Genomic DNA, 27,826 nt, shown 5'->3' with positions numbered 1-27,826 from the left:
GAACGTTGCCAGCAATACTCCATCTGCTGGTGAACCAAGTGCTTTACATATCATTACATTCACATCGCATAAGAAATACAGGGAGTGCAGAATTATAAGGCAAGTTGTATTTTTGAGGATTAATTTTATTATTGAACAACAACCATGTTCTCAATGAACCCAAAAAACTCATTAATATCAAAGCTGAATATTTTTGGAAGTAGTTTTTAGTTTGTTTTTAGTTTTAGCTATTTTAGGGGGATATCTATGTGTGCAGGTGACTATTACTGTGCATAATTATTAGGCAACTTAACAAAAAACAAATATATACCCATTTCAATTATTTATTTTTACCAGTGAAACCAATATAACATCTCAACATTCACAAATATACATTTCTGACATTCAAAAACAAAACAAAAACAAATCAGTGACCAATATAGCCACCTTTCTTTGCAAGGACACTCAAAAGCCTGCCATCCATGGATTCTGTCAGTGTTTTGATCTGTTCACCATCAACATTGCGTGCAGCAGCAACCACAGCCTCCCAGACACTGTTCAGAGAGGTGTACTGTTTTCCCTCCTTGTAAATCTCACATTTGATGATGGACCACAGGTTCTCAATGGGGTTCAGATCAGGTGAACAAGGAGGCCATGTCATTAGATTTTCTTCTTTTATACCCTTTCTTGCCAGCCACGCTGTGGAGTACTTGGACGCGTGTGATGGAGCATTGTCCTGCATGAAAATCATGTTTTTCTTGAAGGATGCAGACTTCTTCCTGTACCACTGCTTGAAGAAGGTGTCTTCCAGAAACTGGCAGTAGGACTGAGAGTTGAGCTTGACTCCATCCTCAACCCGAAAAGGCCCCACAAGCTCATCTTTGATGATACCAGCCCAAACCAGTACTCCACCTCCACCTTGCTGGCGTCTGAGTCGGACTGGAGCTCTCTGCCCTTTACCAATCCAGCCACGGGCCCATCCATCTGGCCCATCAAGACTCACTCTCATTTCATCAGTCCATAAAACCTTAGAAAAATCAGTCTTGAGATATTTCTTGGCCCAGTCTTGACGTTTCAGCTTGTGTGTCTTGTTCAGTGGTGGTCGTCTTTCAGCCTTTCTTACCTTGGCCATGTCTCTGAGTATTGCACACCTTGTGCTTTTGGGCACTCCAGTGATGTTGCAGCTCTGAAATATGGCCAAACTGGTGGCAAGTGGCATCTTGGCAGCTGCACACTTGACTTTTCTCAGTTCATGGGCAGTTATTTTGCGCCTTGGTTTTTCCACACGCTTCTTGCGACCCTGTTGACTATTTTGAATGAAACGCTTGATTGTTCGATGATCACGCTTCAGAAGCTTTGCAATTTTAAGAGTGCTGCATCCCTCTGCAAGATATCTCACTATTTTTGACTTTTCTGAGCCTGTCAAGTCCTTCATTTGACCCATTTTGCCAAAGGAAAGGAAGTTGCCTAATAATTATGCACACCTAATATAGGATGTTGATGTCATTAGACCACACCCCTTCTCATTACAGAGATGCACATCACCTAATATGCTTAATTGGTAGTAGGCTTTCGAGCCTATACAGCTTGGAGTAAGACAACATGCATAAAGAGGATGATGTGGTCAAAATACTCATTTGCCTAATAATTCTGCACGCAGTGTATATAAAATGCAGTAACCAAAATATGAAATAATAATACCCCCAACTCTGGGGTATTACATTTGTGGTCAAATATCACACGGCAAGTTCAATGAAAATGCAGATGCTCTGTCCAGACTGTTGACAGAGGAAGACCCAGCCCAACCAGGTGACAGCTGGAAAGAGGTTGAAATGCTATCTTTCTACGTCATATTCGCCCAGCAGAGTAACACCAGTGTCAAGAACAAAGTCCAGAAAGCCGCCAGCTCTCCACAACAACCCAGTCCTGAACCACCCCTACAAAAATAACTCCACATCAAGCTCCAGCCTGAAAATTATGTATTAGGAGAGCTGAAAGACTTTGTCACAAGCGGAAAAATGACAGAGAAAATCCGCTGTAGCAATACAGATCCTGAACTGGCCCACCTATGATGAGAGAGGAGACATCTTTTTATGCAATGAGGCCTGCTGCTCTGATGTAAGTTGGTTCCCATCACCAGTGATTATTATCTACATCAAATTGTAGTGCCTCAACGGGATGTTCTTGGAAATGTATCATGACCATCAGTTTTACTGGATTGGAATGTGAACAGATATTTAAACCTGGTGCAGCAAATGTCTGACCTGTGCCTTCTGAAGATTAGGAAAACTGGACCAGAAAACCCATTGAAACTGTGGCCATCAACCATGTCAAGCTGGAACCCAGTCAGTCAGGGTGCACCTACTACCGTTTAGTTGCCCAGAAAAGATTCTCACTGATCAAGGGTCCGCATTTGACTCCCAACTTTTTAAAGAGTTGTTTTCTCTGTACACCTTCTAAAAGGGATGAACCACTGCCTACCATCCACAAGACAATGGACTATGTAAGATGAACCAAACTCTTGTCCAGAGGCTGAAAGCTGTACCACCTAACGAACTGAAGCTAGTGTAGTTATGCATCAATACCACTCACTGATCCACCTGATACACTCCATACTAGCTGATGTTTGACTGCCACGGAAAACTACCTGCTAATCTAGCCCTGGATGTGTCCATACCAGATGCTGTGAATCCTTTGTGCAGACTGTATGGATGAAAGAGCATCAGAGACATCTTGCAGATTCTAAAGATGTTGTTGAAACCTTTATGGAAGAAGTTTGCCAAAACAACAAGAGGACCATGACAAGTTGGCCAGAGCAGAACTCTGCAAAACTGGTGACCAAGTGTGGCTCAAGGACAATTACTGCACTTTTAAATTAGATAGTAGGTAGGAAAGAAAACCGTATATTATAAACGCCATCCCACATCCTGACTCTGCACCTACAAGATCACCCAGGAAGATAGAGGCACCCAGATGGCACATTATACTCAACGGAAACTGTGTTTAAAAGAAGTTAAACAATAAGAGCTCTTGAAAGTGAACAAGTTATCAGAGCTATCAAAGTCATCAGTTCCTGTGCCTGCAGCTAAACAAGTACCTGTTCGTGATCCTTTATAGTGATTCCTGGGACCCCAATTACATTACATCACTTCCTACCGGAGCCAGTAAGATTCTCCATCGATCCAAAGGAATTGAAACAACCAGAATCTGCCCCTTCAGGAAAAGAACCGTCATTGAGAAGGTCTGACAGGTCCACCAGAGTCAAAGTGCCAGCCAGATACCTGGACTAAATTGTAAAGAAAAAGCCAAAGAAAACAAGCAGCTCAGACTAGCCTTGTTTCATCAAAGTTTGTGTGTCTTTTGGCCTACAGTCATGTGAAAAAATTAGGACACCCTTTGAAAGCATGTGGTTTTTTGTAACATTTTTAATAAATGGTTATTTCATCTCCGTTTCAACAATACAGAGAGATTAAAGTAATCCAACTAAACAAAGAAAACTGAAGAAAAGTCTTTTCAAGATCTTCTGTAAATGTCATTCTACAAAAATGCCTATTCTAACTGAGGAAAAAGATAGGACACCCTCACATGTATTCCCTCTTAAATTGGCTCAGATCTCACACAGGTATATCACACCAGGTGCACATAATTAGTAGATCGTTACTCTGCATGTTGAATGAGGCTTGCCCTATTTAAACCTCAGACATTTAGTTTGGTGTGCTCCTGACTGTTGAAGTGAGAGTGAGCACCATGGTGAGAGCAAAAGAGCTGTCAAAGGACTTCAGAAAAAAGATTGTAGCAGCCTATGAGTCTGGGAAGGGATTTAAAAAGATCTCAAAAGATTTTGAAATCAGCCATTCCACTGTCCGGAAGATAGTCTACAAGTGGAGGGCTTTCAAAACAAGAGCAGACCGCAAGATGCTAAAAGAGGTATCCAAAAACCCTAAAGTGTCATCTCGAGAACTACAGCAGGCTCTGGCTACTGTTGATGTAGAAGTACATGCCTCTACAATCAGAAAGAGACTGTACAAGTTTAACTTGCATGGGAGGTGTGCAAGGAGGAAACCTTTGCTTTCCAAGAGAAACATCGAGGCCAGACTGACATTTGCCAGCGATAAAGTTGACAAAGACCAGGACTTCTGGAATAATGTTCTTTGGACAGATGAGTCCAAAATTGAATTATTTGGACACAACAGCAGAGGACATGTTTGGCGTAAACCAAACACAGCATTCCAAGAAAAGAACCTCATACCAACTGTGAAGCATGGAGGTGGAAGTGTCATGGTTTGGGGCTGCTTTGCTGCAGCAGGACCTGGTCAGCTCACCATCATAGAATCCACGATGAATTCTACTGTGTATCAGAAGGTGCTTGAAGAACATGTGAGACCATCAGTTAGAAAATTAAAGCTGAAGCGGAACTGGACCATGCAACATGACAATGACCCAAAACATACTAGTAAATCAACCAAAGATTGGCTGAAAAAGAAGAAATGGAGAGTCCTGGAATGGCCAAGTCAAAGTCCAGATTTGAATCCCATTGAGATGCTGTGGGGTGACTTGAAAAGGGCTGTACGTGCAAGAAACCCCTCAAACATCTCACAGCTGAAAAAGTTCTGCATTGAGGAGTGGGGTAAAATTTCCTCAGACCGATGTCGAAGACTGGTAGATGGCTACAAGAACCGTCTCACTGCAGTTATTTCAGCCAAAGGAGGTAACACTCGCTATTAGGGGCAAGGGTGTCCTATCTTTTTCCTCAGTTAGAATAGGCATTTTTGTAGAATGACATTTACAGAAGATCTTGAAAAGACTTTTCTTCAGTTTTCTTTGTTTAGTCGGATTACTTTAATCTCTCTGTATTGTTGAAACGGAGATGAAATAACCATTTATTAAAAATGTTACAAAAAACCACATGCTTTCAAAGGGTGTCCTAATTTTTTCACAAGACTGTATATAGCCTAAGACTAAGGACTTTCTAAGGGACTCCAACTTACATCCCAGTTGTCCACTGTTCGCACTTACTCTTCCTCTACAGGTTAAAGCCATAAAAACCCTCTGTGATTACCAGTTATGCAACATTATGACTATGTGGGCCATTTATTAAGACCAGCATTTTAGATGGATCAGCTGCAGGTTATTTCACCCATAGCTGTCGACTGACATGGTTCCCCTTCAGGATTCTACATCCAGTATCTAATTCAGTAGTACAGCAAAAGCGGCTCTCCATTCTGGCGCATAAAATAAGATTTGTAAGCATGGAACCCCATCCTATCATGTCCATATGCTCTTATAAGACATGTACAGGTGTTGATGTTTGGAGGAGAAGGTGATGTGTCATCTTTATATGGACATCTTAGACAGGCTAAGGACTCCCCTATATAAGCCAGAATGGGAAACACTCTGTAGAAGCGGCTCCCATTCTGGCAAACTCGAGCCATCCTTGTATTCATGTGAATGGCCACCATGTAATACTACCTTTCCCCTGTCCTTCCCACTGTAAGTGAAATGTCTGGTCGGCTGCGCCTTCACCCATGGTTTTACCATGGTTGCATTTTGAAAGTTTTTTTTTTACATGTTTTACATGGTGATTGCATTTTAAAAGTCTCGTATGAGACTAACCTTTAGTAAAAGGAGAGGCTGCAGTTTCTTCTTCCTGAGGTATGGATAATTGCAGGATCAGTCTTGGTGAGAAAAATATTTAGAAAATGTGTGTAGTGCCCTGGAGATGTATGAAGTCTGGACATTTGTGGACATTTGCCCCTGTTTCCCCTATGCAATGTGGGTAAACTGTTTGAAGGTTTTCTGAGAGATGCTATCTTAAGCAAATAAGAGGAGGGCAACTAAAGTAATAACTGGAATGGGGCAACTACAGTACCCTGAAAGATTATCAAAATTAGGGTTATTCACGTTAGAAAAAAGACGACTGAGGGGAGATCTAATTACTATGTATAAATATATCAGGGGTCAGTACAGAGATCTATCCCATCATCTATTTATCCCCAGGACTGTGACTGTGACGAGGGGACATCCTCTGCGTTTGGAGGAAAGAAGGTTTGTACACAAACATAGAAAAGGATTATTTACGGTAAGAGCAGTGAGACTATGGAACTCTCTGCCTGAGGAGGTGGTGATGGTGAGTACAATAAAGGAATTCAAGAGGGGCCTGGATGTATTTCTGGAGTGTAATAATATTACAGGATATAGCTACTAGAGAGGGGTCGTTGATCCAGGGAGATATTCTGATTGCCTGATTGGAGTCGGGAAGGAATTTTTTATTCCCCTAAAGTGAGGAAAATTGGCTTCTACCTCACAGTTTTTTTTTGCCTTCCTCTGGATCAACTTGCAGGATAACAGGCTGAACTGGATGAACAAATGTCTTTTTTCGGCCTTATGTACTATGTTACTATGTTAAAGTTATAAACGTCTTACTTTATTTCACTTGAAAGGGTTAACATGCACTGTTTAATACTGTGTAACTGCATTTTATATGTATGTTGTTATATATATCCTGTTCAGTTGCACTGTATTTGCAAGGCTATGTGGAATCGGTTAATGAATACTAAGAGATTCTTGGGACTTTGAATGAAAAGCTGGTAATTTTCCACAGCTATCATAGGCTTTAAAGAAGAGCATGTTCTCGAGGGAAAAAGCCAGACATTGTTTACCACCAAAACCAGACAGAGTGACCTTGTGACTGTCTGGTTTACCTCTGTTGTTATGTCTGGAAACTTGTTTTTGTCTGAAAAAACTGCTGTGTCATTGCCATTGAGTATCATTGAAGCTCTAATGTAAGACTATGAGAGACAGAAAGTGTTACAATGTATCTGTTTGTGCTGAGCTTCTCCACTCCACCCCTCCCACTAAAAGGTTACAGTCTAGCGAGAAATGTTATATAAGGAGAGCAGTCAGAGCCCCTAGTGTTCTGCAGTTGGGGAACAGTTCTTGGAAGAGGAGACTCTCAGACTACTGAGTGACCAGAAGAAGATGCTGAGACGGGGATACGCTGCTACAGACCATGGATCAACAGCCTTTGACCAGGGTATTAGCCTCCGGAAGAGAGAGAGAGGGACAGCTGGCTCAGGCCTTTCCTCAGCATCAAACCCTTCTGCCAGGGAGGAGACTGGAGAAGCCAGCCCTATGCCTTGTCTGTATTATTTTGCACCTGAATTCCTCCAGTAAAAAAGCACACTGGTTAACTGCAGACTCTGACTCTTTGGACTTATTTCGCATTGGGGTGCACCACGATGGACGAACATCTGCGGGGACGATTCGCGATCAAATGTTCGCGAACCACGCGTTTGCGTCGGACCCCATTCACTTTAATGGCAGGCGAACCTGAAAAACCTTCAGGTCATGTTTGCAGCCAGCATACACTTACTAGAAGTACACAAATAGTCCAACAACATGGACAGTGATGTACCAAAGAGGGATCATCTGCAAAAATTCCCACCAAAATTTTTTTATTTTAATCGGGCCATTTTTATGCCTTAAAGGGAATCTCTCAAAAATGTACCCTGCTGGAGCCAAGAAAAAATCTATTTCCTATTGGTTTGATGTATACAAATGTGCAGCACTCCATGTTTTTGTATCACGCAGAGTCCATAAAAAAAATGCAAACGTTAACGTACATTTTTTTTCTACCATGGAACTGAATGGTGAACAGACGCCACTGTACGGCCTCAGTCTGAGGCATCAGTTAACACACACATTATTGGTATGCATTAAATGGATGGCAAAAATAGGATGTGAACCCAGCCCTAGTGTCAGAAAAAGCACCAGTACACAGCGGAGCAGCGTGGCGGAGAGGGGAGGCCGCCGGTCTAGGCGTTCCCTGAGGCTGCATCTGGAAGGCGGCTGTCGATGGGTTGGTTGCAAGAATGATCTCATTTCCGAAGTGACCAACACATCTTCAAACTGCCCTCTTTTTGCAGGCGCGGAAGGGTTGGAACCCGCACCTGTTTCGCTGTGGGTTTCCTCTGCCAGTGCCCACAACAGCAGAATGCAGCATCTTTCGCAGCAAGGCCTGGAAATGCTGCATTTTGACAGCCCTCTGTGATGGTGGTAACATGTCCTCCATTTTGTATTTGTATCGGTGGTCTAAGTACGTTGCCATCCAGTACAGGTCCTTGACCTTTATGCTTTTTATACTGGGGTTCCTCTTAAAACACTGGAGCATGAAGGCCCCCATTTGCACTAAATTGAAAGTGGTGGAGCGCCCTAGCTCCTGCTCATCGCCCAGGAGAATGTCGTCCTCGGTCTCCTCCCCCCAGCCATGGACAACACCAGGGATCCCCGAAAAGTTTGAAGCATGCTCTTCTTGCTCCTCCTCCTCCTCCCCCCAGCCACCATCCTCCTCTGACTCCTCTTCAGCCTCCTGCTGACTTGTCTCAGATGGAGTAGCCCCCCCCCCCCCGGGAATTCATTCAGCATTGCGACTTTCTCATCTTCCAGCTCCTGCTCCTCGATGGCTTGATCAATGACACGACGCAATGCACGCTCCAGATAGAAGGCGTAAGGTACGATGTCACTGATGGCGCCCTGGCTGCGACTGACTAGTTTGGTAATCTCATCAAATGGCCGCAGAAGTGTGCATGTGTCGCGCATGAGCAGCCACTGGCACGGTGAAAAGAAACCAAGCTCCCCAGAACATGTCCTGCCGCAGAGTTCGTACAGGTAGTCGTTAACGGCACGTTTCTGCTGGAGCAGCCTATCAAGCATATACAAGGTGGAGTTCCAGCTCGTTGGGCAGTCACAAATCAGATGTCTGACGGGCAAGTGGTGTCGCCGCTGAACGTCAGCAAGGCGAGCCATGGCCATGTAAGATCTTCTAAAATGGGCAGAGATTTTCCTGGCCTGCAGCAAGACGTCCTGTACCCCGGGGTATTTGGCAACGAATCGCTGCACGACTAAGTTCAGGATGTGTGCCATGCACGGCACGTGTGTCATTTTGACCTGTTTTTTAGCACGCTCAGCAGATTAGCACCGTTGTCGCACACCACTTTACCAACTGTCAAATTTAGCTGGGTTAGCCACTGATCGGCCTGTGACCGCAGAGCTGAAAGCAGTGCAGGACCATTGTGGCTCTTGGCTTCCAGGCACAACAGCAGCAGTACAGCATGGTAACATCTCACCTGGCACGTCGAATAGGTTCTGGGATGCTTAGGGGGTGCAGCAGAAGAGGCGGTAGCAGTGGAAAAGGAGGAGTCAGCTGAGGAGGAGATGGAGGATGGAGTAGGAGGAGGATAAGAAGAGGCAGGCCTGCATGCAATCCATGGCGGTAACACCAAATCCACAGGGGTGCCACGGGTTACATGCTTGATGGCCGTCAGAAGGCTCACCCAGTGGGCAGTCAAAGTTATGTACCTTCCCTGCCCGTGTTTGCTAGACCACGTGTCTGTGGTCAGAAGTATCTGTGTGCCAGAGATATTCCATTGTATAGTGCCAATGGTCACAAATTTTCTAAAGGCCTCCGAATCCACCAATTTATATGGCAGTAGTTGGCGGGCTAGCAGTTCCAACAAGCCAATGGTCAGCCGTTGGGCAAGAGGGTTATCCGGCGTCATCTTTTTTTTTAAGCTCGAACATTTGGGCCACGGAAGCCTGCCTTGTGCCAGAAGAACGTGACAACGGCACGGTGGAAGGTGGAGTGGAGGACAAATGGGAGGAGAGAGGAGAAGGAGAAGAGGCAGGACGTGGAGCGCCAGGAGTGTGGCTTTGTGGGTTCTGATGACGTTGCTCCCACTGGGCTCGGTGATGGGAGGCCAGGTGCCTTCTTAAGGCGGTCATCCCTAGGTGAGTGTTGGGCTTACCGCAACTTATGCATTGACAGTACAGGCTGCATCATCGTCACCTTCACCACCACTGACATTAGATATCTCAGAGTAGGCAGCAACAGCGGGGACCACCCTCCTTGGGCTGATCTGGGTACTGTCTTTAGACCGCTGGGTGGCGGCCGTTGCTACCTCCTCTTCCTCATCCGATGCCAAGAATGGCTGCGCATCGGTAAGGTCTGGGCATGGATGGGAAAATAATTCCTCTGACTCGAGTAGAGGGGCTATGGTGGTGGTGGTGTCTTTGGAGGTGCACACAGCAGAGAGTGAGGAGGGTGCAGATACAGTGGATGAGGAGGGTGCAGAAGCGGAAGGCTGAGTGAGCCACTCAACCAACTCTGGTGCGTCCTTTGACATAATCGCACGCACCTTCTCCAACTTCCCACTCTGGCTCTGGCCTGGTGCACCTGCCCGACCCCTACTGCCCCTTCCTCTGCCTGTCATTTTCAAAATGACCCTGTGCCAAAGTCCCCAGAGAAGAGCAGTATTTGTGGAAGCTGATATATGGCAGGCCTCAATCAGTTGTTAGTTGAAGCTGGTATATCACCGTCAAGCAGTAATTTTGTGGACACAGGTATATGGAAATCCTCAATCACTATTTTGTGGAAGCTGATAGATCGCAGCCCTCAATCAGTATTTTCTGAAAGCATACAAATGCACTATAATATAGTTTCTATGTTAGAAAATATATTATAAGTATATCACACCCCTCTGTGTATCACACCTATCGATAGCTGTCACGGCTGAGGATGGGGAAAACCCTCAGCCGTGCGATGACGGAAGATGGTGGTCGCTGCTTGGCCAGGAGCACAGAATTAGGGAGCATGTCACCTCCTATCGCATCCCTAATCTGACCCTGACTCCTAGCTGCATGAGCCGACCTTGAAGGTAGGAGGGCTCATTCTCCGGAACCTCGGATCCCTAGTAACCCTCCGCAGATCCCTAAAGCTAGGAGCAGGGTAAGACGACCCATTCCTCCTAGACACGGAGGAACAGGAGTCTCACAGGCCAGGCTACAAATAAAGGGGAACAGAAACAGACATATGGCAATGGCAGGTAAGTGCAACTAGTACCACACCTACCTGCCACAGACACAGAGCCTGGAACCCAAGTATAAGTGCTGCTGTCCACAACAACACAAGAGACAGAGCACACACCACACAGGAACCCAGGAAACCATACGCTGCAATAAACAAGCATAACACAAACACATCTTCATAACATCAAACAAGATTTATGACCACAAGGGTGGCTCTCAGTGGCAGATGGTATAAACCAGGAGGGTGCCTCCAGCTTACAAACAAGGCTGGAGTACCTCTCAGCTTCAGGTCTCCACTGAGGCTTTATAGCCCAAGTAGCCACACCCACACAGACACACCCATAGTTCACACACACAGAAGGGAATTAACCCTTCTCACACCAGGGAAGGGAAGACAGCCACTTAAAGGAGAAAGTGCACATATAACTAAAACCCTGTGCACACCAGACAAACACAAGGCACACCTAAAAGACAGGTTGCCAGGTGCAACCGCATGCAAATGACAGTGAGCAGCCTAGCAACCAGCTACAGCTGCTCGACTGTCACATAACTACATGTTGCTAGCGGCAACCACAAGTGAGGCAACATACTAGCGGCCCTCACCTGTGGTTGAACAACCAAACCAGACCGCAGGCAACAGCATGCGGATACAGGAGTCAGGGCCGGCCTTAGGTGTTCAGGCGCCCTGTGCGAGCTAACCTTGTGGCGTGGTGCCCCCCCCCCCCCTTCAAAAAAAACAAAACACTGCTTGTTGCTGGCATCATGGCATAGGCTGGCTGACTATCCAACCAAGTAGTTACCAGCCCACACACCCCAAAGGCCGGTGTAATGTTATACTTCCCTACTTCGTGAGATTTCCCTACCCTCGTCACTTCCGGTCGCACCGGACATGACGTGAGGAGGTGTGCAGCGCCGCGCAGGCGCACAACGACAGGTTAGGGAAATTTCACAGCAGAGTGCGCATGCGCCAGGAGCCTCACCGGCGGTTAGGGTAGGGAAAAACTATGGGCCAATGCGCAGGCGCAGTGATCGGATGGATGTTCTCAGCTGAACACCGGCCGACACTGCGCAAGCACCGGGAGCCTCACCAGTGGTTAGGGAAGGGAAAAATTACGTATGGGCCAGTGCTTTTTCCCTACCCTAACCGCTGGTGAGGCTCCCAGCGCATGCGCAGTGTCGGCCGGTGTCCAGCTGAGAAAGTTAGTTTCCAATGTAGTATTAATAACTAAACAATTAAATAATAAACATATTGCATTGTCTACTTAAAACCAGGACAATAAGATGATCTGGACTCTGGCTGCAGTCTGGCTCTGGGGACTCCATTGTCACTCTCTTCTCCCCCCCTCCCTTGTCACTATCTTCTCCCCCTCCCTCGTCACTCTCTTCTCCCCCTCCCTCGTCACTCTCTTCTCCCCCTCCTCCCTCCCTCCCTTGTCACTCTCTTCCCCCCCCCCTTCCCTTGTCACTCTCATTATTCCCCCCCTCTCCCTTGTCACTCTCATTATTCCCCCCCTCTCCCTTGTCACTCTCATTATTCCACCCCCCCTCCCTTGTCACTCTCATTATTCCCCCCCTCTCCCTTGTCACTCTCATTATTCCACCCCCCCTCCCTTGTCACTCTCATTATTCCCCCCCCCTGTCACTCTCATTATTTCCCCCCCCTTGTCACGCTCATTATTTCCTCCCCCCTCCCCCCTTTTCACTTTCATTATTTCCTCCCCCCTCCCCCCTTGTCACTCTCATTCTACTCCCACCTCCACCTCTAGTGTAGCGTGGCCGAGCTTTGTTCGATCCGCGGTACAGGAGCATTTGTTTCCTGTACCTGGCCGGACTGACAGGAAGTGCACACTAAGTGAGCACTTCCTGTCAGTCCGGCCGGGTACAGGAAACAAAAGCTCCTGTACCGCGGATCGAACAGAGCTCGGCCACGCTACATTAACAGCACACAGCAGGCGCAGGCAGGATTCTTTAGAGTGGCAAGCGCTCAGCCTCAGCCGCTCAGGCGGCGCAGCAGGAGGGGCGCCGCCGGCCGCCCGAACTTATATAAGCAACTTTTTTTTTTTTTTTTAAACCGCAACGGGCGCTGGGCGCCCCCTGCTAAATACAGGGGAGGGGGCGGGGGGCCAACCCCGAGGGAGAACACAAGTGCCGCCTTGCCTGCCGCATATTACATTGCGAGCTGTCGGCCGCCCGGCGCCCCTGTTGCTATGGCGCCCTGTGCGGCCACACAGCCCGCACACCCCAAAGGCCGGCCCTGACAGGAGTCACGACCATGACCATGGCCGTGAAAATAGCACAACGTTACCAGTCCTTAAAAGGACTTTTGTGGCTCTATTAGCTAGCGTTTGGTGTCCCTAAGTTCCTAACAGCCTGTCCCTGCTCCAAAATGCAACCTCTCCATACACTGGCAAAACACATAATGTAAAATGGCTGCCAGATCGGGTTATGTTATAGGGTTGGGGGGTGTCCATGTGCTGAAACGTCTCAATTGGCTGTCCTGTCCCACCTGATGGATGTGTCATGGGTCAAAGTTCGGCGCAATGCAAAAGAATATGACGTGCATGGACATCGCCATATGTTCGCATGTTTGGCGGATCGCGAATGCGTAAAGTTCGCCGTGAACCAAACACCAGGCGAACCGCGATGCCATCACTAGTGGTGACACCTCGACGGTGTCCGGGGGACCCAGCATAGCGTTAGGGCCTCCCCAAACCCAGCCACTGCATGTATAGTGTTGCTGCTTTGGAATGTATGAAATCCACTGAATGTCAATGATTCTGTTATTAAGGGGCCTATTGTATAAACTCCAACATGTATTGCTTACACAGTAAATTACTAACTGTTTCAAGGCATAATGATTTAAGTAAAGATGGTGGAACAACCCTTTAAGGCCTATTGCACACAAAGGAATCCGTCTACAGTTGAATAAAAGTGACCTCCACTAGCCAAAGAGGAAGACTCACTCAGGTTAGGAGTTTGAATTAATATTTGGTAGCTAATGTATTCAATGTACATATATATTCAAGTCTATCTGCATTGGATTTCTCACCTGTGACTGGAGACCATTGCTTGGTGGAGAACCCTGTAACACTGTATTTTGGTCTACAGTGATGACCATTGGTTGATTTATCGTCACCACAGGTGGCAAAGTTGACTGCATCTTCTTCTCTGGTTTGAATATCTTGTGGAAAATGCTGACTTCTTGGGGTTTTGTGGAGGCCATTTCTTCTTCTGTGGAATTTGTTGATGATGAGGAGGCCTCTTCTGCTGTCAGCACAGAGGGAGGAGCCTGATTTTGAACACCACCAAAATTCTCCTTCACTGTCATGCTGTCAGGACCTATGGGTGTCATCAGTTGGGTTTGCACTACAGGTGACTCTTGTAGAGTTATCTCTGGTTTCACAGGACCAACATCTCCTTGACCATTGGGCTGAAAACTTGTACGTCCAGGAGAAGGGCGTGAGATGGTTAGTCTGAATTTAGACTTGGCAGCTGGAGGAGGTGGGTTGGTGACAGATCCATTGGAGATAGGACTTACGACTATGGTTTTCTGGGAGGAAGCTATCACGTTTTCTTGTTGGACCACTTGTTTGGAGCTCACTAAGGAAGATAATAAGGACAATATGTCACTTGTAATCAAGTCTGTGATAAACATCAGAAGACTATTCCAAAATAAAGATAATTTAGGGGACTCTGCCACCACAGAGATGCCATAGTAACTATAGTACTGCATGAATAAAACGTCTGCGGCTGATTTCCCATCAGTAGTTTGTATTTCTATACTCGCCCCCATATGGACTAGTGTATGGACTACTGTATGAACTACATAGGGCTGAAAGAACTGTACTGTGCGCCCTCTGAGTGAGTATACTGTTAAGTAAAGGGCCCAATGTGCTCGTATTCCATTCTGTTCTAAATCTGCTCATTACAAACTCTTTCTCAAAAAGGCTCATGAACCAGGGGTGGACTGAGTTCCCAATGGCCCACCAACTGAGGGGCATAAAGACCCCACATATACCTCATACAGACGATGAGACCGAACATAGCTGGACTCCTACTGAAGCTGTCAGTAGAATGTGTTATTGCTCAGTATTTTCTGTTATGTGGGTACAGTAATGTCAACGCTCCCAGCTCAGGACACCAGTACAATATTAACCCATCTCTTCCAGTATATAACATAATTGGCTGTGGGGGATCAGGACTATTTTGGTGCAGGTTGGTATCTGTAAATTGGCTGTGGTATGAATGAATGAGAGGCAGACAATGTTTGTCCCTGGCTGATCTCCAGACCGCAGACACATAATGGTTTATCTACACTGAGTCACTGCCGCTGCATACAGACACCCAGTTACCAAATATAAATATATGCACCCATTTCTGTATCGAGATAGAGGCTATAATGTGATTAAATAATGGGGTGGATAAAAATCATTAATCAGGGTGGGGACAGGTATGCCTTGAGCGCCAGTACATAAATATATGTTACAGTAGGTTACCTTTGGTATAAGGTGGAAAGCTTTCTAAAGGCCACAGTATCTGTCCATTCACTGACAGAATATAGCATAAAAAGCCACAGAAGTTGCTATCTATCTATATCCTCATGGAGGCCGAAGTTTGTTTGCCTGCTACGCCTCCCTGCCTGTGCTGTAGGGTGCAGATGTGTACTACTTCAGCAGCTTAAAGGCCAGCGTGCACCCTCATCTGCATCAGCCTATGGCTGGCTACCTTAGGTTATTTAAAAGGGTTTTTCATGAATGATTTAAAGTGGCTGCCAGCAACGTGTCCTGGAATGCAAGCAGGACTGGTTGCCTCCACTCATAGAGCTGCCTGGGGAAAGAGGGGGAGGTCAGGGGGTGAGTTCTCACTACATACTATACTGCTGTAGAATACCTGGCAATGATGCAATCCTGCCTATTATATGCCATCATGGCTGAGCAGCCTGACAGGAAAACTCACCAATATGTAATATATGCTGGTACCAGTGCTTAGTGTGTAATGAGGTCCCACCCCCCTAGGCAGCTCTGCAAGTGGAGACAAACAGTCCTGCTCACATTCTTGAACAGGTTGCTGGTGGACATTTCGAACCTTTCCTGGAGAACCCCTTTAAACCACCTTCCCCTGTAGGAGGGTGCATGAGCAAAAAGTTCCATAGCTTGCTAAGTTTCTGCAAAGTTGTGCTGTCTCTGTTGTCTGCCCATGTACAGATCTTCTGCCTGTTTACTGGATTTTGATGCTCTGCTGCCTGACCTGATCTGTGCCTGATCTCCATATTGACCCGTTGCTGCCCTGACCTCAGACCCATTACTGTATAGCACGTAATTTGCATGCCCTGGCCTCGGCGTGTCCCTGACTATGATTTTGCCTGCCCCCTCGCTGCTCTGTGTCTCTGAGCCCTGTGGGTCAGCTGTCATACCATAGAGATACTACTTAAGGGGGGTAGTGGTTCCCATACAGCAAAGTCCAAATCCCTGTACAGGGGTTAATGGGTTAAAACCAGGGGACTGCCAATATAACACCCTACCATAACAGTAGCTATGCCAATTCCTCTATTTCACCTTGAAATCGTGTGATTGCTGTCTGTCTCAGGCAGAGCAGAGCTGTTGGGTCTTGGTAGACCCTGATTAACTCTGCATGTGTACAATACCCCCACAGGTTCTGTTTTCCCCATAACTGGGGCTCCTTTAGATGCTCCAGTTACAGTGGAAAAAGTGCAAAATTCAAAAAAAGAAAGTGTCAGTGTTCCCCAGAGGTCTTTTAATGACCTCTCAATGGACATATGTGACAAAAATAAATTAGATAATTAGTATTAGAAAAAATTCAATAAATTAAAATTAAAAATAAGTATAAAAATAAGCAAAAAAAAATAAAAATAAAAATTCCCATGCCAACTGAAACAGGCACCATTGCCACCTGTTCATGTGAAACTATACATATTATATAGCAAAACGACCAATAAAAAATAGGGAACCCATTTTACTAATTTAATTTGGTGTCAGTTTGCATATTTAAAAAATAAGTTATAAATTGAAGGAAATTACTTTTTTTTTTCAAAACTTTTTATTGAAGAATATCAATAATACATAGCTAGGTCGGCAATTTACGTTAAACGGTCATACAATAAAAAGATTTTACAGACATTATTTTGCATCATTATTTTGCAATAACAAATTATTCAAAACCTTAACAGGAAAGTTAGGGTCGGAAAGGTGGGGGGGAAGATTGGGTAGGTGGGTAGGTAGTTAGCTTATCTTTTGTTGTCCTTAAAGAGCTAGAGGGAGCCCTAAGTGAAATTTCTAAAGGTCTTCCAGGGTGTCCAAATTGATAGAAACCCTTTTATTTTTCTCGATTCCCATCCTGCTATCTGTTCTAACCTAAATAAATTACTTAAAAAAAATCTTTGGCACAGTTTTCCCCATATCACATTTAAGCCTCATGCACACGACCGTTGTGTGCATCCGTGGCCGTTGTGCCGTTTTCCGTTTTTTTTCGCGGACCCATTGACAGGTATTTTCTTTGTGATATCTGCATACTTCTTCCTCTGAGCTTGGAGCGGTTGGCGGGTGGCATGGGGCTGACGGACACCTGCATGGGTGTATTTCCCATGTAACTGGGGCTACTATGTCAGCCCCAGTTACAGGTGAAATCAATAGTGAAAAAAAAAAAAAAAGTTAAATGTCCCCCAGAGGTCTTGTATGACCTTATGGGGGAAGCAAAGTGTAAAATAAAGTGTTTTAGAAAAAATAATAAAAAAAAGGTTTCACATGTAAAAAAATAAAAATTCCCCAAGTAAGCAATTAAATAAAATAGACATATTTGGTATTGCCGCATCTGTGATGGTTGGCTCTATAAATATATCACATGAGCCACCCAGTCCGATAAACACCATAAAAAAAAAAACTGTGTAAAAAAAACTAAAATTTTTGTCACCTTACATCACAAAATGTGCAACAATAAGTGATCAAAAAGGAGTATGTCCCACAAAATGGTACCAATAAAACCGTCACCTCATCCCACAAAAAATTTGCCCCTGCATAAGTAAATCGCTAAAAAAAAAAAAATATATAGCTCTCAGAACATGTAGACATTAAAACATTATTTTTTTGTTTCAAAAATGCTATTATTGTGTTAAAGTGGAATAAATAAAGTATACATATTAGGTATCGCCACGTCCGTAACAACCTGCTCTATAAAAATATCACATGACCTTACCCCTCAGGTGAACTAAAAAATAAATAAAATAAAAACAGTGCCAAAAAAGCCATTTTTGTCACCTAACATCACATAAAGTGCAACACCAAGTGATCAAAAAGGCGTATGCCCCCCAAAATAGTACCAATCAAACTGTCACCTCATCCTGCAAAAAATGTGATCCTAACTAAGACAATCGGTCAAAAAATAAAAAAGCTATGGCTCTCAGACTATGGAGACACTAAAACATAATTTTTTGGTTTAAAAAAATGCTATTATTGTGTAAAACTTCAATAAATAAGAAAAAGTATACATATCAGGTATTGCCACGTCCGTAACGATCTGCTCTATAAAAATGTCACATGACCTAACTCCTCAGGTGGACGCTGTAAAAATAAATAAATAAATAATACTGTGCTAAAACAACCAATTTTTGGGTCACCTTGCCCCATTAAGTGTGATAATGAATGATCAAAAAAATCATATGTACCCAAAAATGGTACCAATAAAAACTTCAACTTTCCTGCAAAGTTTTGTTTGGCTGTTAACCCTCAATGTGTTAAAGAAAAAAATGGATTAAAATGGAAAATGTCAAAAAAGTGAAATTTCATCTCTATTTTCCTTTAATTCTTGTGGAACAGCTAAAGGGTTAACAAAGTTTGTAAAATCAGTTTTGAGTAACTTGAGGGCTGTAGTTTCTACAATGGGGTCATTTATTGGGGGTTTCCACTATGTAAGCCCCACAAACTGACTTGAGAACTGAAATGGTCCTTAAAAAAGTTGACTTTGGAAATTTTCTTAAAAATGTAAAAAAATTGCTTAAAAAATTCTAAACCTTCTAACATCCTAAAAAATAAAATTTCATTACCAAAATGATGCCCACATAAAGTAGACATACGGGGAATGTTAATTAATGAATATTTTATGAGGCATCACTATCTGTCTTAGGCCCCTTCCACACGGGCGAGATTTCCGCGTGGGTGCAATGCGTGAGGTGAACGCATTGCACCCACACTGAATCCGGACCCATTCATTTCTATGGGGCTGTGCACATGAGCGGTGATTTTCACGCATCACTTGTGCGTTGCGTGAAAATCGCAGCATGCTCTATTTTGTGCGTTTTTCACGCAACGCAGGCCCCATAGAAGTGAATGGAGCTGCGTGACAATCGCAAGCATCCGCAAGCAAGTGCGGATGCGGTGCGATTTTCACGCACGGTTGCTAGGAGACGATCGGGATGGGGACCCGATCATTATTATTTTCCCTTATAACATGGTTATAAGGGAAAATAATAGCATTCTTAATACAGAATGCATAGTACAATAGGGCTGGAGGGGTTAAAAAAAATAAAAAATAAAATTTAACTCACCTAAATCCACTTGCTCGCGCAGCCCGGCTTCTCATCTGTCTTCATCTTTGCTGTGCACAGGAAAAGGACCTGTGGTGACGTCACTGCGCTCATCACATGGTCCGTCACATGATCCATATCAACTCCTGAAAGGCCTTAATATGGATCTTAGATGCCGCGATCAGTGATGAAAGCGGCATCTGAGAGGTTCAATGATAGGAGCTCTGCAATCGCCATTACCTGTCATTGTACTCGCTGTTTACAAAGAAATGCGCTTTGTGACGAAACAGCCGAATTGAATTTTTGAGAACTTCGCTCATCTCTATTGAGTGCTCATTTTGCATCCATTTGTGTCAGTTCTGTCAGATCCGTTAACGAAAGAAAAAGTCCAGCGAGGAGGACAGAACTGACACAAAATGATGTAAAAGGAACATAACAGGTGCTCAAAATAAAGAATCCTTTGTTTGTTTGTTTTTTCTCCACAAAGTCACAATATTGCCCCCGGCATTAATAATGGCCCCTTTAATGGTCATCGGTTATTTTAATGCCCCCATTAGTGTCCCCCCAGTATTATTCTGACTCCATTAGTAGACCCCAGTATTAAAAATGCCCTCATTAGTGGCCCCCAGTAAAATGAATGTCCTCATTAGTGCCCCCTAGTATTTTTTGTCCTCCATAAGTGCCCCCTACCCCTGTATTAATACTGCCCCCAATAGTGCCCCTCAGTATTATTTCTGGTTCTATTAGTGGCCCCAGTAATAATAATGAACCCATTAGTTGTCCCAGTATTATTACTGCCCCCATTAGTGGACCCCAGTATTAATACTGCCCCGAATAGTGCCCCACACACAGTATTATTCTGGTTCCAGTAGTGGCCCCCAGTAAAATTAATGCCCCCATTAGCGCTCCCCCTATTAGTGATAATGTCCCATTAGTGGCCCCCAGTATTAATAAGGCCCACATTAGTGCCCACTTAGTATTATTTGTCCTCCATTAGTGGCCCCAGTATTAATAATGCCCCCATTAGTGATCCCAGTAAAATTGATGCCCCCATTAGTGCCCCCCTAGTATTATTTGTCCTTTATTAGTGGCCCCAGTAAAAATAATGCCCTCATTAGTGGGTCTCCTTAACACAACACTGTGCAAAAAAAAAAAAAAACTCACCTCATCCATTTGATTGCGACGCTGGGAAGAGTCGCTCCTCATTGGATGCACAGGACAGGACCTGCGCTCTAGCGTGATGACATTTTGCAGGTCCTGCTGCTTCCAGTCAATGGGAATACTCCTGACATCGCAACATGTAGCAGCAAGGACCTGTTAAACATCATCACACTGGAGCGCAGGTCTTGTGTATCCAGTGAGGAGAGAGTCTTCTCCGCAGCCCAATCAAATGGCTGATTTTATTTTATTTTTTACACACAAGCAGAAGAAGGAGGAAGGGGACAAAGGCTGTACTAATGAGCGCTCCACAATGGAAGCGCTCATTAGTAATAGTGCAAACCTCAGAAAATACCAACAATTATTATTGACAGTAAAAAAAAAAAAAAAATACTGGCACCTGTAGGTACAGTAGGTGGCAACTCTATCGGCAGCAGCTGTGTTTCGAATGATAAGCTACCTATTCTCCTGCATCTAGGGTGGCTAGACATACGGTTTTAGGCCGGACAGTCCGGTTTTCTGACTCCCTGTCCTCTGTCCGGCACAGGGCCTGGACGCAAGGATGTCCTCCTTTTCAGAAGCTCACACTCAGACAGCAGCATTGTGCTGTGTGAGCTGCAGGCACAAACTGACCGCCTCTCCCCCCCACCCCCCGCAGCTCACCCAACGTTCTTCCAGTAGTTTTTTAAATCTTTGTGGGCAGCAGGGGCATGGCCTAGCAGAGTTGGGGGTGTGACCAGAATGTCTTGCTTTTGGGGGTGAACCGAGTGGCCACCCTACCAGGAAGATTTTGACTCCAGCTGTTTTAAAACCTATTACCAGTGACTGACATGAACCCTCTCCAGGTTCTGTAGCAGATGGGTTGTGTATAGTGACACATGATGTCCTGTGTGAATGCACAATATTAGGAATGTTAGGTGGCAGAAGTTTTGTGCATTAGTACAGCTGCCAAAATCCAGTAAAACTCTTAATATTCATATATTTAATGATAGGTGGCACAGTATCTAAAATGTAATAAAAGAACCTAAAAATAAAAAACAATCCTAAGTCTGAAGTTGCAGTGCTCTCTCTTCTGCATACACGCCCTGTATATACACAGGAATGTTGACATATTGAAAGAATGACAGAGCCTCGCCCCTGATAAATTCTGCATCCGCTCAACAACTGAGAATACATAGCCTGATGCTGGAAATTCAGGTGGAACAGTGGCTGTACGGGCGCTCACGTGATCCTACAGTCGTAGCCAACAAGGATGTAAGACAGGCTGTGTGTGATGTATATCATGTTTCTGAACTTTAATTCTAAGCAAATATGTTAGTACTAACATTTGCAGTTCTGGTGACAATGATAAATGCTCATATGCCAGCACAAAGGAGGGTCACCTCCATTAACTCATGGTCTACATACTACCGTATAGTTAGTATGGTTTTAAAAAGACATATGTCCTTCAAGTTCAACCAAGGAATGGGTGGGGATTTAGAAACCTGAATTCTACCCATTTTCATAAGCATTAATATTATTTAATTCTAAGAATTCATCTAAATTAAAGGGCTGGTCCAGTCTCACGTAAATAGCATTTAATCAATGTGGAGTACCTATCACGTCTGATATGGCAGGTAATAGACGTGCGGCGCAGAGGGGAGGGAAGGGGAGTACCCTTTCACTAGAAAGAGAGGGAGGAGTGGTGACCCCTAACTCACCTAGCACTGGCACCTGGCTGCCCTGAAGTCCCTAGACGGGCTGCTAACCCGTATGTCGATCACGAGCCTTGTCCCTGACTTACCCTGGAAGAAGCCCTAGGTAGTGAGTAGGGCGGTGGGAGCACTAGTCCTCACCACTGACACCTAGGGTAACAACAGGCAAAGGACAAACACCACAAACAATCCCCGAAGGGAAACAACAAACAGGAGAGAACCGGAGAACCGACAGCACCAGTTCTAACAGCTCCACAGCAACTTTAACTCCACCAGAGGTCAGACTAGAAGATCTGGAAGGAAGGTCTATATCTGGCAACAAGGGAAGCAGAAAGGAGAATATATAGTAGCTGGGAGTGGCTGACAGAGAACAGCTGAAAGGAAAAGCTACAGATTCCTAAATGGGACAAAAGGGACCGCAAACCTAAGCAGGAAAACCTGGACCGGAATCCATTCCCACCACTAGGTCATGGAGCGATCTCTTGAAACCGAGCGAGTAGCCACCTGCTGCGACCTCTGACCGCAGGCACAACGGGGTCAGCGATAGGTCGTGACACCCTCGTGACACTACCCCAGAAGGACTACTGCAAAGTGTTAATTACCATTAACAAATTTAATGTAATGTTTGTTGCATTAAATGTTGCAATTTGTTATGTACATGCACGTCAAGGCATTGTATGGACAACATATGCTTAAGAATTTGACAAATTGTGTTAGGTTGTCAGAGGATATACCGGATCCACCCCTGACTAGTTAGTGTTGAGGGAGTCTAGTCTGTGCAGTGCAAGGGAGAAGACCTGTGTGTTACAGCTTCTGTATAGCTAGGCCCAAGTTCAGAGAACCATAATCTGTGAGACTACAATTGCTTTGGAAGTAACCTTGGTACTAAAGTACTCCAGAGAGAAAGAGGTCGCATTCTTATCAGCTTGATATGAATTTAGCTATAATGAGTGTTTATGAGGTCAGAAGATCACAGATAAGGCTTCACATGAGCCATCAGCTGACTGGACTAAGAAGTGATACACTGTAAACATACTGATTTTTAACCTATTTACTCAAAAACAGCTGAATATTTGTAACAAAGACCAATTTTTAAAAAATTTTTTTAGCTGAAAATGTTTAAAATGCAATCATAAAAATAGCCCCGAAGGCATCCATAGCCTTTAAAGGAGTTTTCCAGGAATAACTAACTAGTGATGCCCTCATAGCATGCCTACGCTGTTGAAAGATTCATAGTTACCTGTTCCCTGCTGCTCCAATCCTGGGTGCTGACACCTGCATGTCCATGTTCAGGTCCCTGGCTTGTTTACTTCCAACCGGGTGTGGTCTGCAGAAGAGCAGGTGACCATGTCTGGCCAGAAATAATCAAGCCAGGGATCGGAAGATGGACATGTGGCAGTGAGCACACAGGACCAGAGCAGTGGGGAGCAGGTAAGTATGAATCTTTCAATAGCTGAAGCAGGTGGCTGACATCACTTAAAGGGATTCTGTCACCAAGCTTTAGGCTATAGAGATACGGACATGCGCGGCTTGATCGCCGCTAGCATGTCCGCAATATACCTGTCCAATAGGGCTGTGTGCTTTTACTTTCTTTAAAAAAGGATTTTAGAGATATGTAAATTAGTCTTGTAGGTGCCCAAGGGGCTGTACGAACCTTCTTGGGGCCCAGCCCCGCCCCCCCCCCCCCCCTGTGAAGGAGCCCAGCACCGCCTATGCCCTCCGAATCTCCTCCTTTCATCAACGATAGATTGCCGTAATCTCTGATGCCAGCACAGGGAAGGAACACTATACCGGCACTGCGCATGCGCAAGCTCGCGGATCGTGAGATTACGGCAATTTATCGGTGATGAAAGGAGGAGATTCGAAGGACATAGGCGGTGCTGGGCTCCTTCACAGGCGGGCGTGGCTGGGCACCTGGAAGGTTTGTATAGCCCCTTGGGCACCTACAAGACTAATTTACAGTACAGACCAAAAGTTTGGACACACTTTCTCATTCAAAGAGTTTTCTTTATTTTCATGACTCTGAAAATTGTAGATTCACACTGAAGGCATCAAAACTATGAATTAACACATGTGGAATTATATACATAACAAACAAGTGTGAAACAACTGAAAATATGTCATATTCTAGGTTCATCAAAGTAGCCACCTTTTGCTTTGATTACTGCTTTGCACACTCTTGGCATTCTCTTGATGAGCTTCAAGAGGTAGTCCCCTGAAATGGTTTTCACTTCACAGGTGTGCCCTGTCAGGTTTAATAAGTGGGCTTTCTTGCCTTATAAATGGGGTTGGGACCATCAGTTGCGTTGAGGAGAAGTCAGGTGGATACACAGCTGATAGTCCTACTGAATAGACTGTTAGAATTTGTATTATGGCAAGAAAAAAGCAGCTAAGTAAAAAGAAAAACTAGTGGCCATCATTACTTTAAGAAATGAAGGTCAGTCAGCCGAAAAATTGGGAAAACTTTGAAAGTAAGGGCTATTTGACCATGAAGGAGAGTGATGGGGTGCTGCGCCAGATGACCCGGCCTCCACAGTCACCGGACCTGAACCCAATCGAGATGGTTTGGGGTGAGCTGGACGCAGAGTGAAGGCAAAAGGGCCAACAAGTGCTAAGCATCTCTGGGAACTCCTTCAAGACTGTTGGAAAACCATTTCAGGTGACTACCTCTTGAAGCTCATCAAGATAATGCCAAGAGTGTGCAAAGCAGTAATCAAAGCAAAAGGTGGCTACTTTGAAGAACCTAGAATATGACATATTTTCAGTTGTTTCACACTTGTTTGTTATGTATATAATTCCACATGTGTTAATTCATAGTTTTGATGCCTTCATAGTCATGAAACTAAAGAAAACTCTTTTGAATGAGAAGGTATGTCCAAACTTTTGGTCTGTACTGTACATATCTCTAAAATCCTTTTTTAAAGAAAATATTGGACAGGTATATTGCGGACATGCTAGCGGCGATCTAGCCGTGCATGTCCGTATCTCTATAGCCTAAAACTTGGTGACAGAATCTCTTTAAAGGGGTTCTCCCGGCTTTTAATATTGATGACCTATCCTCAGGATAGGTCATCAATATCAGATTGGCAGGGGTCCAACACCTGGCACCCCCACAATCAGCTGTATGAAGGGAAGGCGTGCGCACGTGCCGTCTCCCTTCCTGCTCACCATAGAGACAGCAGAGGCGAGCAAGAAGAGAGAAGGAAGACGGCACGTGCACACTGCATGCGCCTTCCCTTTATACAGCTGATCGGCAGGGGTGTCACAGGATAGGTCATCAATATTAATAGCCTGGAGAAACCCTTTAACAGCTAAGTCTTTCCTGGAAAACCCCTGCTTAAAGCCATAATTAAAAACCTACAATTTTTTGTATACAGCTCCACTGCAGAGCTATGTCCATCAGGTTGATCCGGTTGCTGCTCCATAGTTAACCCTTTCACGACTGCAATCTGTATATATACGTGATAGCTGCACATGCCCCGTGCAGCTACCACGTATATACACGTTCTGGCAGCTCTTTAATCCAAAGCGCTTGGATTTAAGCTTCTGCCCCTGTCCTGCTGCTGTCACGGACAGCATACAGTGCGGTAATGCCGGCAAGGGGCCAATCAGAGTGGCCCCTTGCCGGCAATCGATCCGATTGGTTAGTCTGTGCAGACTAACCAATCGGATCGCGGCAGTGTTAAAATGCCGGTTTCAGGCTGATCTGCGCTCTGCAGATCAGAGCCTGAAATCGGTAATGTGTCCTGAAGCCCCCGATCTGTGCCCCCTCCTTGTTCATGTCCTGCCCCCGATGCGGTCCTGCCCCGATCTGTGCCCCCTCCTTGTTCTTATCCTGCCCCCGATGCGGTCCGCCCCCTCCTGCACCGATCTGTGCCCCCTTCTTGTCCATCATCTTATCCTGCCCCCCCCATGCGGTCCGCCCCCTCCTGCCCCGATCTGTAATTTGTAAAATGCTGCCCCCCCTCCCCCTTTCCAGCGCTGGCCCCGATCGGTCCCCCTTCTGTGTGTGATGGCGGCGGCTCCATTCCTGAGCCGCCGCCATCAGCAGCGTGTGTCAGCTCTATGCTGACACTGCTGTAACCCCATAGATGCCGCAGTAGCGGCATCCATGGGGGTAATAGAGGGAGGGGGCCCCCTCTCTCTCAACCATCAGGGCTGCTGCGATCGCAGCGCCCGATGGTTGCCATGGCAACCGGACGCTTTGCAAATGCGTCCGGTTGCCATGGTATAGGCGTCCAGTGCTGCCACCTACAGGCATCTGATTGTATTATACTTTGCAATGCAAGAGCATTGCAAAGTATAGTACAACCATCAGCCCCACTGGATTTTCAAGATCCAAGAGGGAACTGATAAAAAAAAATGTGAAAATAATAAAAGTAAAAATAAATAAATAAAAATGTAAAAAATAAATTTCCTTTTCCTATAAAAAAACAAACAAAAACAAACAAAAACCACACATATTAGGTGTCACCGCGTCCGTAACGACCATCTCTATAAATATATCACATCATCAACCCCGTCCAATAAACACCATAAAAAATAAAAAATAAAAACGGTGTAAAAAAGTAAGCCATTTTTGTCACCTTACATCACAAAAAGTGCAACACCAAGCGATCAAAAAAGGCGAATATACCCCAAAATAGTACCAATCAAACCGTTACCTCATCCCGCAAAAAATGAGCCTATATTTAAGACAATCGCCCAAAAAATTAATAAGCTATGGCTCTCAGACTATGGAGACACTAAAACATCATTTTTTTGGTTTCAGAAATGCTATTATTGTGTAAAACTTAAATAAATAAGAAAAAGTATACATATTGGGTATTGCCACATCCGTAACGATCTGCTCTATAAAAATGTCACATGACCTAACCCCTCAGATGAACGCTGTAAAAAAAAATTAAAATTTTTTTGGCCACCTTGTCCCATAAAGTGTAATAATGAATGATCAAAAAATCCTATGTACCCAAAAATGGTACCAATAAAAACCTCAACTCTTTCTGCAAAAAATGAGCCCCTGCACAAGACGATCGGTAGAAAAATAAAAAACATATGGCGTTCAGAAAACCAATCCAGCAAAATCTGCCTTCCAAAAACCATACGGTGTTCCTTTCCTTCTGCGCCCTGCCGTGCGCCCTTACATCAGTTTACGACCACATGTGGGGTGTTTCTGTAAACCGCAGAATCAGAGTAATAAATATTGAGTTTTGTTTGGCTGTTAACCCTTAATGTGTTAAAGAAAAAAATGGAATAAAATAGAAAATCTGCTAAAAAAGTGAAATTTAGAAATTTCATCTCCATTTTCCTTTAATTCTTGTGGAACACCTAAAGGGTTAATAATGTTTGTAAAATTGGTTTTAAATAACTTGAGGGGTGTAGTTTCTACAATGGGGTCATTTATGGGGGGTTTCTACTATGTAAGCCCCACAAAGTGACTTCAGACCTGAACTAGTCCTTAAAAAGTGGGTTTTGGAAATTTTCTTAAAAATTTTAAGAATTGCTTCTAAACTTCTAAGCCTTCTAACGTCCTAAAAAAATAAAATAACATTTCCAAAATGATGCCAACATAAAGTAGACATATGGGAAATGTTAT

The 27,826-nt window shown here is 44.7% G+C and overlaps 1 protein-coding gene across 4 annotated transcripts in view; it reads right to left on the bottom strand.

Annotated features, from left to right (window-relative positions):
- BCAS1 (brain enriched myelin associated protein 1) overlaps positions 1-27,826 on the bottom strand; it is a 179,587-nt gene that overhangs the window by 121,627 nt on the left and 30,134 nt on the right. For all 4 annotated transcript variants that reach the window (XM_040437019.1, XM_040437020.1, XM_040437022.1 and 1 more), the window contains exon 4: positions 13,892-14,442. In XM_040437019.1, the coding sequence (XP_040292953.1) occupies positions 13,892-14,442 (551 nt within the window). The remainder of the gene's footprint in view (positions 1-13,891; positions 14,443-27,826) is intronic.

The sequence above is a fragment of the Bufo bufo genome, chromosome 6 (genome assembly GCF_905171765.1).
Source record: "Bufo bufo chromosome 6, aBufBuf1.1, whole genome shotgun sequence".
Lineage (NCBI taxonomy): Eukaryota > Metazoa > Chordata > Amphibia > Anura > Bufonidae > Bufo > Bufo bufo.
The sequence above is the reverse complement of the archived record's forward strand: the minus strand, read 5'-3'. Positions and strand labels throughout refer to the sequence as shown.